Genomic DNA, 13,752 nt, shown 5'->3' on the forward strand with positions numbered 1-13,752 from the left:
TGAATCGATTATAAGCGGAGCTAAGATACAACGGATCATTGTCAGACGGGAGGAATATCTAATTTAACATACTCGACCTATAAAGGATTGTATTACACTCGTTTTGTTTATAACGGACGATATAATCAATATTTTCTTTTGGAAAATTCGCCTTCGTAAATACCTTGTTTTCTTAAGTTGGTAACGAATGACGTCACAAAAACGATGGACTTATTTTAATATTGGTAACATTGCTAAATCATTGGCGGCTCTATTTGTTGATGTCTATGGTCCACCCTCCCAACCCTCCCCCCTCTCCCCTCATATTTGTATAACACAAATGGTAGTGTAGTGGTTAACAAAAAATCCTCACTTCTACTATTACAGCTCTATAAACCATAGACAATAAACCATATGACGTCATAAAACATTCGATGACTGGAATTTAATGACGTATGCGATCGCACGTTTTTCGTTTTATTCAAATAACTAAAGTTTAAACCTTAATATCTCCCTTAGTTCTCTACAGATTTCAATAAGAATGTTACCAATAGTCTTGTGATTTTTCATATTAATTTATTAGCCAAAAAACCAACATCGTGACAAAAATCTATTATAAAATACAGAACAGGTGTGGGTTTTTAGAGGAGTCGGTATTCTGCATAAAAATTATTAGTCTGTGGGTAAAATGTGAGGCCCCTAATGTTTATATGGGTATACGCAGGGGCGTGCCTTCCACATAGGCAGAAAATAAGTGTCCCTCTCCAAGCATAAGACTCTTTTGGAGAGGCACCGAGTAACCATATTTGTTTTTTATTTAAGAAATGAAAGATGATAAGAGAACCAATTTGAGAGAAATATTTTTTTAGTTAATTAATACTGCTGGTAAGTTTAGTTATCTCATTGAAACATTCATAAAAAAAGTAAAATACGTGTTCCTTTATTTTTACAGGAGATCTTAATTACAATTTTTCACATTTATTCGTTTGATGTTTCGTCATAAAAATATCGTCCACCCTTTAATACTTAAGAAGTATAGTAAAATACGTATTGACTTATTTTGAATCACAACTTGAATACCGAATTTCGCATCTTTTCCATTTAAGTCGTTGGTCATAGAGTATTTTATTTATTTATAATTTCAGTTAACCTTCAAAATTTACCCCCCCCCCCTCTTGGAGAATATACAAATTGAGTCGGGTCATGGTTAGGTTAGTTTGTCGCGGTTACAATAAATCCGCGATAATTCAAAGGGAATTGTCATAACAGGTTACACGGTTAGTATAGCGCTGGCCGTTGGCGAGATAAACCAAAGTAGGAGCCGCATTCTTCCGTTCCTCGGGCAGAACGGCTCCCGACGCCGACGGGGTGCACCGAGTGGCGGGTAGGTACCGAGCGCGGAGGACGGTAGCGCGGGGAGCCGCTCGGAAAGGGAAATCAATAGGGCGGCAGGCTGCGCGTGCGCGTACCCTCACTCCAGCCTAAACTCTGGACAGCGCCGATCCCTTCATCCTGCGTCCGCCGAGATGGGACCCGCTCTGTGAGACCACAGGACTGCGCCCCGCAGGACTGCGCCCCGCAGGACTGCGCTCCGCCTGACCCGCGACCCCGCGCCACGACCCATCTCGGCGGCACCCCGCCCCGGAGCACCCCGTCTGAGACAGCCCGCAACCTTCGGTCTTCCTAAATGTCAATTCCGACGAGTAGAACTCGAAGCTAGTAATAGTCCGATAGTATATCGATATGCGCAGTGGCGGCCGGTAAACGGGCCGCCCAGTTTGTGTGTAGCGAGCGGCCATCCGCCAGCCCGACCGACCATGAAGGTGCCCGCGGGGCTGCGGCTGCCCGGGGCGGGGCAGGCGCTGCAGGTGGCGCTGCAGACCGTGCGCCAGCATCTGCCCGGCGACTCGCAGCAGCCGCCGCGCCAGGCGGTGCGCTTCGCCAGGCAAAGTGAGTACTCGCGGCGAGCCGACTTACATCCACTGTACCGTGCATGCACCCGCTGACCGCGTGTCGTGTGACTTCCAGACACCGGGGAGAGCTGCGAGATGTCCGCCATGTGCCACGAGGGCGCGCCCGAGGCCGGCTACCAGTCCACCAACCCGACCAACCCGTTCCTGCAACAGCCGGCGGCGGGGGGCGCGCAGGCCGAAGACAGCTTCTCGTACCAGCAGCAGGACGGGGGCCACAACAGGCAGCCCAGCATGCAGAGCGTGGACTTCTACGCGTCCTCGGAGGAGGGCTGCGAGGGCGAGGGAGGGGGGCGCCACGGAGCCAAGATCAACGAGTGGCAAGCCGCCTGGAACGTCACTAACGCCATTCAGGTAACGTCCACTGCCAGTATCGGTATATACCCACCTAGATGTATTGTAGTACGCGCCGCATCGCACAACAGGTGCCAGACATTTACTCGAACCTGCTGCCAGATATATTTTACCTTAGAAAATAATTGTTACTATTAATAATATTTTTACAATTTGCTAGAAAAAAAAATTAAAAAAATTGGTTGGGAGATATTAAAAAAAAAAAATCTTACGACGCCGTATTCGCTACTCTTTCATATAAATTGCTTATAAAGTTAAAATCCCAAATAAAATTTTCATGTAACTGCGACGAAATCCGTGGGTCTTTGAAAAAAGTATGTCGGTGGAAAAACACGTAACGGAAATTAAATCCATATTAGAAAATGCTCTTGGAGAATATCTCTAATGTTATATTCCACGTTTTTTAGTTAGGAATTGAAAATTGCCGCACAGAAGAAATATAAACCACCAGGAAAATAGTCGTAAATAAGTAGATCAAACCGAAACCAACAAACAAGGTGATCTTTCCTACGTTTCAGTTGCCAGCTCAAGGTAACACATTAAATAAGAGCCAAAAATCACTTGCACATACTCTTGAGGGTCGATTTTGAACTTCCAGGAGCGGATTTTTTCAATTAAAACTGTCTCTAAATGGAGATTAGTGATATTTCTATACCGATGAGTGAGGTCACCGGTAATACCGGCGACCCGATTCTCCGCAAAGCAGCGACCCTGGTCGTTGCTTAAAAAATCGCCGCAACAGCTCAGGGTCCGATGTAAAGGCAAATGTATATTCAGATTTTAGTGAAGAATGGGAGTTAAAGATTTCATGAAGACTAAATAATAAACAATGGAAGATCGATAGCAAGGATGGTGGCATAGCAGACTACAGTTGGAGCCTTCAGCAAAACTAGCCTACTTAACTCCATGGAAGATCGATAGCAAGGATGGTGGCAGAGCAGACTACAGTTGGAGCCTTCAGCAAAACTAGCCTACTTAACTCCATGGAAGATCGATAGCAAGGATGGTGGCATAGCAGACTACAGTTGGAGCCTTCAGCAAAACTAGCCTACTTAACTCCATGGAAGATCGATAGCAAGGATGGTGGCAGAGCAGACTACAGTTGGAGCCTTCAGCAAAACTAGCCTACTTAACTCCATGGAAGATCGATAGCAAGGATGGTGGCAGAGCAGACTACAGTTGGAGCCTTCAGCAAAACTAGCCTACTTAACTCCATGGAAGATCGATAGCAAGGATGGTGGCAGAGCAGACTACAGTTGGAGCCTTCAGCAAAACTAGCCTACTTAACTCCATGGAAGATCGATAGCAAGGATGGTGGCAGAGCAGACTACAGTTGGAGCCTTCAGCAAAACTAGCCTACTTAACTCCATGGAAGATCGATAGCAAGGATGGTGGCAGAGCAGACTACAGTTGGAGCCTTCAGCAAAACTAGCCTACTTAACTCCATGCTAGAAAGTCATAAAAAAGGACATTTTTATGTGATAAGTGAGTAATGTATGGAAATTTTGCATTAAATACTTAAATCTATGTTTTCATGTTAATACATACTTATATCCATGTTTTTTAATAGATTTATATTATCCACTGACACTTCGTGATGGAATTGCGTACCGACATCATCAGACTGATGATGTCGGTAACGACGAAACCCGGTCGCTGGTCAAATAAAAAAGTGGAAAAGCTAAAAATATTGGTTTTAATCTAATAATAAATTATATCCATGTATTTGTTTAAAACTAGCAAAAGTAATAGTTATAACGTGAAATGTACAAATTTTGAAAATTCTTGTTTTTTAATATCTCAAAAGATGGATCTGATAAGACAAATTCTGAGGGCTATTTCGGATTCTGCAGCCAAAAATTAACTAGAAATAGTTTTAAAAAATCGCGGGCACCAAAATGTGTGTTGGCCTGTGTAATTGGTTTTTAATATTGTTTGATTTGTGTCTTAATGTATAATTTTCATTGTTAAAATATTTTCTATTGTTAAAACACTTTTATGTTGATTACTACACAAATTTATTTTTTGTTGTTGGTTCAATGCGTGTTTTCTTTTCACATCTGATTGTCGTTTTGTTTTTTTTATATATATATTTTTTGTATAAGTTTGTGTGTGTCTTTGTATGTGTGGTCCTTGGGGAAATTTTAGGCCGTCAATGCGGTCCGGGGTGCAATTTTCTCATAACTATATTATATCAGCACATAAGCACGCTTTTATTGAGCATTGGCTGCTTAGTAGTATGTGTGTGCGTACTTGCTATAAGTAGACATGCTCAAAAATCGACAGGCGGTGGTCGATTTTCGGGCATGCTACTCGCAGTGCGGGCGGATGGGAGCGGGTTCGAGCACGTCTGAACAGGTTTGCGCGGAGCGTTCTATAATATCGATCAAGTTTACAGTAGGTTTACGTGGGGGACTAGCTCCTAAATGTCTCTCTGGTGTCTGGGGAGATGAGAAAACATCGGAATTTGTAACGTTATATCGGAACAACGAATGCTACTGAAATCCGCGATCGCTCCTATATAAAACAATATAGCGAAAAATAATGCATATCAAGATTGCACAATAAACGACCCAACTCAAGACTGAAAATAAAAAAAAAACTAAATTAAAAATTAAAAAATTATTTAAAAAAAATCCAAATCGTCCTATGTTTTACTTTCTTGGTGACTGGAATTTTTGGACTCATTTTCACTACGATGAGCAGGCAGAGAGCTTGTTAGTAAATGACATGTGTGTTGGAGTATTTGCTTTGAGTATCCTTATTCAAGAGCATGCTTAAAACAAGCATGCTTATTTCAAGCGAATGTAAACAGCTAGAGAGCATGCTCGTTTTAAGCACACTTGATGAGTAGCATGTGTATCTGTACAATAATTGTTGACATATTTTTCATAAAAAAAACTTTTTGTTTTGTGTTAGTTGGTTCTTGGTTAATATATTCAATGAAAAACTCCATTAGTGGATCACGTATATATGTGATCCACTAATCCACTAAGGCATATGGCCTTACGGTATTCGCTCCAGTTCTGTTGTGGAATCGATATCATATACCAATATGTATGTGTGTAAATGTAGAGTATGACGTAACATTTTGTGTTTTAGTTGTTTACTCTTTGAACGATCACTTCTAGGACCCGATGACAAACAAAACAATAAAGTAGCGCAGGAATGTTGATGAAGACTTTGCGTCCTTTCGTTTGCAGGGGATGTTCATCGTGTCTCTCCCGTTCGCGGTGCTGCGCGGAGGGTACTGGGCCATCGCGGCCATGGTGGGCATCGCCCACATCTGCTGCTACACCGGCAAGATACTCGTGGAGTGTCTGTACGAAGACGACCCCGTGACTGGGCAGCGGGTGCGCGTGCGCGACTCCTACGTCAGCATCGCCAAGGAATGCTTCGGGCCGAAGTTCGGCGCGCGCGCCGTCAGCATCGCGCAGATCATCGAACTGCTCATGACGTGCATTCTGTACGTGGTGGTCTGCGGGGATCTCATGATAGGCACCTTTCCGGACGGAGCCATCGACACCCGATCCTGGATGATGCTGGTCGGCATCTTCCTCATTCCGCTCGCCTTCTTGAAGTCGCTGCAGTCGGTGAGCATGCTGTCCTTCTGGTGCACCATGAGCCATCTCTTCATCAACGTCGTCATCGTCGGCTACTGCCTGCTCGAGATAGGCGAGTGGGGCTGGGCCAAGGTCAAGTGGACTATCGACATGGAGAACTTCCCCATCAGTCTGGGCGTGATCGTGTTTTCGTACACGTCGCAGATCTTCCTGCCCACGCTGGAAGGGAACATGGAGGACCGCTCCAAGTTCAACTGGATGCTGGACTGGTCGCACATCGCGGCCGCGGCCTTCAAGTCGCTGTTCGGCTACATCTGCTTCCTGACCTTCCAGAACGACACGCAGCAGGTCATCACCAACAACCTGCACTCGGCCGGCTTCAAGGGCATGGTGAACTTCTGTCTGGTGGTGAAGGCCGTGCTGAGCTACCCGCTGCCGTACTACGCGGCGTGCGAGCTACTCGAGCGAGCCATGTTCCGCGGCCGACCGCGCACCGTGTTCCCCTCCATCTGGGCGCTGGACGGCGAGCTCAAGGTGTGGGGGCTCGCTTGGAAGGTGGGCGTCATCCTCTTCACCATCTTCATGGCCATCTTCATCCCGCACTTCTCCATCCTCATGGGCTTCATCGGCAGCTTCACGGGCACCATGCTGAGCTTCATCTGGCCTTGCTATTTCCACCTGAAACTCAAGGGCCAGGGACTCACGAACCAGGAGAAGGCCTACGACTACTTCATCATGAGCCTCGGAGTGCTCTTCGGAGTTATCGGCGTATACGACTCCGGCTCGGCGCTAATCAAAGCCTTCGCTATCGGTTTGCCCTTCTAACTTCTACAACTATCTCGTTACGCCTCTTCCTTTTGTACAACCGCAAATTATTCAAGTTCCGTAGATCGTATTGTTAGAACGTGACGTACATTGTTAAATGTATATGATACGCGTATTATTTTACATGCGCGCGCATAAAGAGCGTATTCTAAGTACATGTTTACCTATTGGTATAGTGTACATATTGATACATTAGTGGGACTAAATTACAGCGTATCTCCCATTGTGAATCTATGATACTTTCTTGTAGGAACAAGTCTTCCTCCGGTAGATGTTCCACGTGTGGTATGGCGTATGGCGTGCGGACACTGTAAGGATTCCTCTAGGCGCCACTGAAGGCGGGTACTACAGAGCTCCCAGTCCACTCCCGCCCGCTGTACTCGTATGTCGGATGTTACTAGAGTAGGGCACTACGGAGTTCCCGGGAACTGAGTATGTATTTTGTTCACTCCTGTTCATTGTATAGAGCTAATGCTAAGATAGATCATACAGCGGTATGTGTAGTGTTGTTACGATGTCTTCCAAGTATTAATTGACAATAATATTATATAATACTCTAATTAAGTTAGGTATAAGAAATTTGTCTTCCGAGTAAAAATTATAAAATGTAACACGTCTTCCGAGAAAAGAAAATTATAATTATATACATTTACATGTCTTCCAAATATTTTATATATATTTAGAGAATTCTCGTAGATTTGTGCGGTTTACACGCAATCCTTTGTGGACGATGGCATCTTATCGGGAAATTAGAGTTATCCCTTATTACATAAATATGTCCGGTCGGGTTTGTCTCTGCGGTGTAACATTCACCAATAATGACTCGGTATGGATAGTATCCATTTTAATTTCCCTGGCATTTCATCGTAGTTGTGTTAAGACACACGAGCGCAATAAATACAATTAAACAATTCTAAATGTTAAGGTAAGTGACTCTCGAGTAAAGGGATGTGACGCCCTTGCTCGTGTTGCCGAGCTACGCCCGATGTGGCTCCGACTGCATCACGCCGTCGCGTGCGTGATCAGTTTGTGGCTTATATTTCCTACACAACGATACCAAAATAAGGTGCGTTGCTAGTACGGTCGCAATGTTGTATGTGGTGCATGGTACGCCATAAGTGTAGCATGCACCACGCATGAGACATTTCACGTACCCCTCTGCAGTTGCTTCCCCAATACAGGCTACCCAATTGTTTATATATATATAATATATATATATATATATATATATATATATATATATATATATATATATATATATATATATATATATATACATATATATATATATATATATATATATACTTATTGTTGTTTTATCTCATAGTATTTATATAAACCTGTTGGATGACTCATTTTGGTGATGTCTAAAAATTTAAGAAACAGAAACCGGTACATTTGAGAAAACGAGAGCCATCTAATGTGAATTTTTCAAATTTTCATCTATTAATATAATTGGCTAAAGGTCCGGGCTAACGTCTTTAAGGTTTTAAGATACATTTTGGTCATTGTCAAAATTAATTACATTTCACTTCATATCCCCATTGAGAGACATATCACGAGAAATATTATTCTCAATCAAAAGTAAAAATAAAAATATGAAAAAAATCTATTTATTCTCGATTTTTAAATGCTCGAATTTACAATTTTTGTCCACGTCAAGCGTTATTTTAATACGTTCCCCAAACATGACTGGATATTGCACTTAGAGCTTGTTGGCTTTGATTGTGTGATAAGAGTACAATAATACAGTATGATTGCTCGAACACTAGTTTCCGAAAATTCTGAGATTTTCGGGTCTAATAAACGGCTGGACCTTGGAATCGTATTATCTTCAGTCTCCTTACGAGAGACAAAAAGATTTTTGAATAAAAACACTTTTCACATCTGTGAAGCCGAGAATTATCATTCCGAAAGCATTCGTTTGCTGATTCGCGGTTAATTTCACCGAATAGATTTTCATTTAACAAGATTTAATTTTATCATCATTGTTAAATAGTCTTAATTCCATCAGTGACGAACAAACGGCAGTAAGTACTTAAAAACAAATATTTCACCACTGTTATAATTTATTACGCAAAACGTTCTAAGTTACATGTTACGACAGTAATGCTATTATATACACATTATGAACTTGTACTCTCAAAATCGTAAAATTATAAATGCTATTGTTGTTGTTAACACTAAATGTGTCTGTTTATAAAAAAATGTTGAAAATTTACGCAATTTAGATGTGAAACTGTTTATAATAAATTCTACGTTTAATAAACATTTATCATTTAAGAAAGAAATGATTTTTATTGAGTAGACACCACTGCACATTCCTGTTATCTAGATGTACTTATTTCATTCATTATATTGCGGTCCGATGGTTTGTTGTCGGGCGACGCCGATGCGTGGCTTCCGCCTTCGCAAGCTACAATGTCCCGCACTGGCTCCTGTCCCCTGCAGCCATGTTCCACGACAGCCGCTCCACTCCGAGCCCGTCTGGTTCCTGAACTGCCGCAGGTATGACTTCTCCTTCTCAGTGTGCGGCTCCTGTCCCCTGCAGCCATGTTCCACGACAGCCGCTCCACTCCGAGCCCGTCTGGTTCCTGAACTGCCGCAGGTATGACTTCTCCTTCTCAGTGTGCGGCTCCTGTCCCCTGCGGCCATGTTCCACGACAGCCGCTCCACTCCGAGCCCGTCTGGTTCCTGAACTGCCGCAGGTATGACTTCTCCTTCTCAGTGTGCGGCTCCTGTCCCCTGCAGCCATGTTCCACGACAGCCGCTCCACTCCGAGCCCGTCTGGTTCCTGAACTGCCGCAGGTATGACTTCTCCTTCTCAGTGTGCGGCTCCTGTCCCCTGCAGCCATGTTCCACGACAGCCGCTCCACTCCGAGCCCGACTGGTTCCTGAATTGCCGCAGGTATGACTTCTCCTTCTCAGTGCTCCTCCGCTCGACTCCGTCTTCCCTCGGATTATGACGCCGGCGGCGGCGCCGTGAGCTCACAGTTCACCTTCGTCTGATATCATGTTCACGTTAACAAAACATTTCAACGACTGGGTCAAAAATGAAAATGAAATACCAGAGCTATCAATTAAGAAATAATGTTTTTAATTCTACCCGGGGGGGGGGGGGGTAAAATTAAATGAAAAATCAAATTTAAAAATTCTACCCACCCACCTGTGCTCACGCAAAAGTGTACGCGCGTACGTGCACAAGCGCAAGCACACGTGCGCACACTTGCACAGACACACGTGCACACATTCACTCGCACACGTGCACACGCACACGTGCACGCATACACAGGTGCACAGTGGGGGCACATTACCGTAATCTGTGATGATGAAATATGTCAATATAAACTATTGAAAAAAACACAGGTGTATTATTAAATTTTTTATTACTATACAAATATTCTTTACTAGTGTGGTATAAAATCACGTAAAAATTCAGCACAATGTCATGGATAAGGAGTCACTATTGATTATTTTGAAACATAATAAAAAATGGAACATATTTATGTATAACACTAAAATAAATAAAAGACAAGGAGTATTGTGATCCGAATTGTTAAATACATTGTAGCAGTATTTACTAGTGTAGCATTGCCGATCGCAAGGGCAGACTGTTCTGAAACTGAAAATATATCCGAAATTAATATTTTATATAAAGGATCAAGTTTAATAGGAATTTTCAGACCTATGAACCAAACTCAAAATCAAAGAGATAAAAAGAAAATAAGTTTTTTTACATATTCTCACTACTTAAGTAATATTAGGAATGAAAAAGATAATTAAGAAACATATTTGTTGATTACAAATAATGGCAATTATCGACACAACGGATGAGGCTTTCCCTATTGTTGAAAGTATAAATTGAAAAGTAAGGAAGGTTCAAGAAAAAGACACGCGTTAAACATAGTCGGATAGAAAATAACAGTTACATCAATAAACAATAAACGCAATCGAGGCACTTTGCAAATCGATCCGAGTAATACAAGTATCGCAAAAAAGGGGTGGTAAATTTTCATAAAATGAGAGCGAAATTAAGTTACGAGTAACTACGTGAAATAACTGATTCATACATTGCTCGGACCCTTATTTGCAGATTCGACGTTTTGCACCATAGTATTTAAATAGGAACAATCCGAAAAGCGTCGGTATTAGGTATGAGGGTTATTATATTGCGGTGTTTATTTACATATTTTACTGCTGGGGCGAATGCTTTTACTTTTTATTACCAAATTATTATATTTTTTTCGTCACATCACATCTCAACCAGATTACGGCGAAACCAAACCCAGCAATGAATGTAACACGACAACAACGCAAATAACGAACCAACTCGGATTAAGTTTGAGTTGACTATCCGATTTGTGTAGTTATATTATTTATGTCAAATTGTAATTAATTTATTTTAATTTTATAAAACCATTTTGCGGGCGATGGATGACATTGTTCGATTGGAGGACGATCCCATCACCTCATATTGGCTCACGTACCAACCAGTTAACAAAAACAAAACATATATAATAACGAATCCTATTTTTTAATAAACGACAATAATCGCTTATTTGATTTATTATCCAGTTTACTTTTTATCGCAAAGTGATAGTTTGCAACAACTAAAGGTTTTTTGTTTTATAATTACGTATTTGTTAGAACAGAAAAATCGCATAAAACAATTTTTTTAGCATATCGCGATTCATTCATTTTCAGTCACTTATTACTCAACGAATTAACGAGTTTAAACATTCTAGGACATAGTAAGTTCTCTAAAATATGTTAAAGTACCAACACACTCGAAGCGACCATAGCGAAGAAGCTCGATTGCGCGACGCTGACGTAATGGGTGGGTACAACGGTGCGGGTGATGTGAAAAATAAGCGTTACATATTTATGAATTGGCTACCCAAAACTGGCTGATTTTAAGTAAGAATAGTTATTTAATTTTCTATTAACGTTCGTCAATCACCATTTACATGAATACCAATAGGAATAATCCGAGGAGGATCAAATTATTGAAAATAAAATATAAATAAATATTTCAGCACTAGTAAATTAATTCCGTTCTCGCGATCAGACATTTGTTAGGGACAAAGAATAGACTGGAAATTTTTTCACAGGAAAAATATGTTGTAACGAATTCATGTGCAAGTATTTTTTTTTTAAATTGCGTATAAAAATAATAGCAAAAATACATTTCATACGAGCTATATAAATATATATGTACAAATAGGCTGTAACAATCCAACAAATTTCGTTTTACATTAACAATTTTGCCGTTAAATTTTTCACTTGTCAAAAATCAATAGACTCGATCGATTTATTACAACAAACATGTGTTTTTATTGTAATAATAATTGAGTATGTCCATACGAGTATGTTTGCAGATGCCAGACGCGCAACAACAGACCGATTAGTGACCGACTGCCGCAGGAGTCGGACGCTCGACTTCAGCAGATTTCTCAAATATTTTTGATGAAATACGGAATTCAATTTATATCACTCAAATAATCAATTATTTTCTTACATAATAACAACACACCCCTATAAAAAAATCGATACATACTCGTACATACTGAGAAAAGATTGATCACCTACAGTTACAGGTAGATAAGTCCCGTCAGTGCAGTAATGATATTAATACATTTATATTATTTTTTGACATCTCATCAAAGATGAAGAAGAATATGGAAGTCTGGGCATTTACGGGGCTTACGACCGTCATAGGCTGGTTTAAGTGATCACTTTACACACGTGTAACATTCACCAATTCTACCCATTATTGACAACCACACTACTCAAATTCTTGGAAGTTTTATATATATGAACCAATTTAGAAACCTTGTTCATGAATCACTAGAACTTCACTAGAGACATCTGTTGGTGAGATGTAAATAATAAAAATGAAAATGGTATTTTCTGGCGTTTCTCATGTGTGTGATTATAATCCAGGATTCGGATCTCACATACTAATATAAGAGTTTCTGCTTAATAAAAAAGCTTCTTTACATCTCACCAACAGATGTCTCTAGTGAAGTTCTAGTGATTCATGAACAAGGTTTCTAAATTGGTTCATATATATAAAACTTCCAAGAATTTGAGTAGTGTGGTTGTCAATAATGGGTAGAATTGGTGAATGTTACACGTGTGTAAAGTGATCACTTAAACCAGCCTATGACGGTCGTAAGCCCCGTAAATGCCCAGACTTCCATATTCTTCTTCATCTTTGATGAGATGTCAAAAAATAATATGAAAATAACTCCTGTAATTGGAGATAATCCAGATTTTGTGAACAAGTATTTGGACACATTCAAAATGTTGTTAATACATTTACATTTTATTTATTGTTTCGGCATTAACTTTGTGGTAAGACATGTTACAATGATTAAAGAAAACACTTGTTTTTTACCACTTGAGTTTTATTATAGAATACATGTTTCAGAAGTTAAACTTCCATCATTCAGGTCTGTATAATAATGTATGTTATTATACAGACCTGAATGATGGAAGTTTAACTTCTGAGACATGTAGTCTATAATAAAACTCAAGTGGTAAAAAACAAGTGTTTTCTTTAATCATTTATACATATACATATAATATATTTTGCAACAACAACAAAAACGGGGCCATTTCATTCCTGTCGTCAAATTCAACAACAACTCCGAATTCTTTTCGACAGACTTGATTTTAAAAGATTAATAGTAAATTTAAAAAAAATAGATGGTAAAAGAAATGGCGCCGACAACCTATTTGTAGACGATTTATTATTCCCTTACCTTCAAGCAAAACGTCCATGCGACATACTTACATCAAAATTATATACTACATATAAACATTAAATACAAATAACCCTTGATGAAGCCGGACGGTAAAATATGTCATAAGGTATAAAAGATCAATGCTGTGCCTTGTATTTTCGATTTCGATCGAGGCAATGTTTTACCTTTTTCTGTGGTCTCTCCTAGCTTAATTTATTTTTCTTCCCAAATGTTGGAGATGTTATTTACGGTTTTTGCAAAATCCTAAATATGTGTTATACGAAATTCAACCTAATAATCTCAAAAATGTTT

General features: G+C 40.4%; 1 protein-coding gene across 1 annotated transcript; it reads left to right on the forward strand.

Moving 5' to 3' along the window:
• The first annotated feature begins 1,452 nt into the window (after positions 1-1,452).
• Positions 1,453-7,324, forward strand: VGAT (vesicular GABA transporter). Its single transcript, XM_088269412.1, has 3 exons — positions 1,453-1,929; positions 2,008-2,303; positions 5,507-7,324. Exons 1-3 carry the CDS (start codon positions 1,797-1,799, stop codon positions 6,689-6,691), a joined length of 1,614 nt encoding a protein of 537 aa, XP_088125538.1. The 5' UTR covers positions 1,453-1,796; the 3' UTR covers positions 6,692-7,324.
• Positions 7,325-13,752: the final 6,428 nt, after the last annotated feature.

The sequence above is a fragment of the Brachycentrus maculatus genome, unplaced genomic scaffold (assembly GCF_059751285.1).
Source record: "Brachycentrus maculatus isolate JH-2025_06_01 unplaced genomic scaffold, ASM5975128v1 h1tg000349l, whole genome shotgun sequence".
In the NCBI taxonomy this organism is placed as follows: domain Eukaryota; kingdom Metazoa; phylum Arthropoda; class Insecta; order Trichoptera; family Brachycentridae; genus Brachycentrus; species Brachycentrus maculatus.

What these genes read in the sequence shown, in the direction of transcription:
- VGAT (XM_088269412.1), top strand. Translation starts at nt 1,797, where the DNA reads ATGAAGGTGCCCGCGGGGCTGCGGCTGCCCGGGGCGGGGCAGGCGCTG. An exon ending in GGTGCGCTTCGCCAGGCAAA is followed by an intron (nt 1,930 to 2,007) that starts GTGAGTACTCGC and finishes TGTGACTTCCAG; the next exon opens with ACACCGGGGAGAGCTGCGAG. An exon ending in ACGTCACTAACGCCATTCAG is followed by an intron (nt 2,304 to 5,506) that starts GTAACGTCCACT and finishes TTTCGTTTGCAG; the next exon opens with GGGATGTTCATCGTGTCTCT.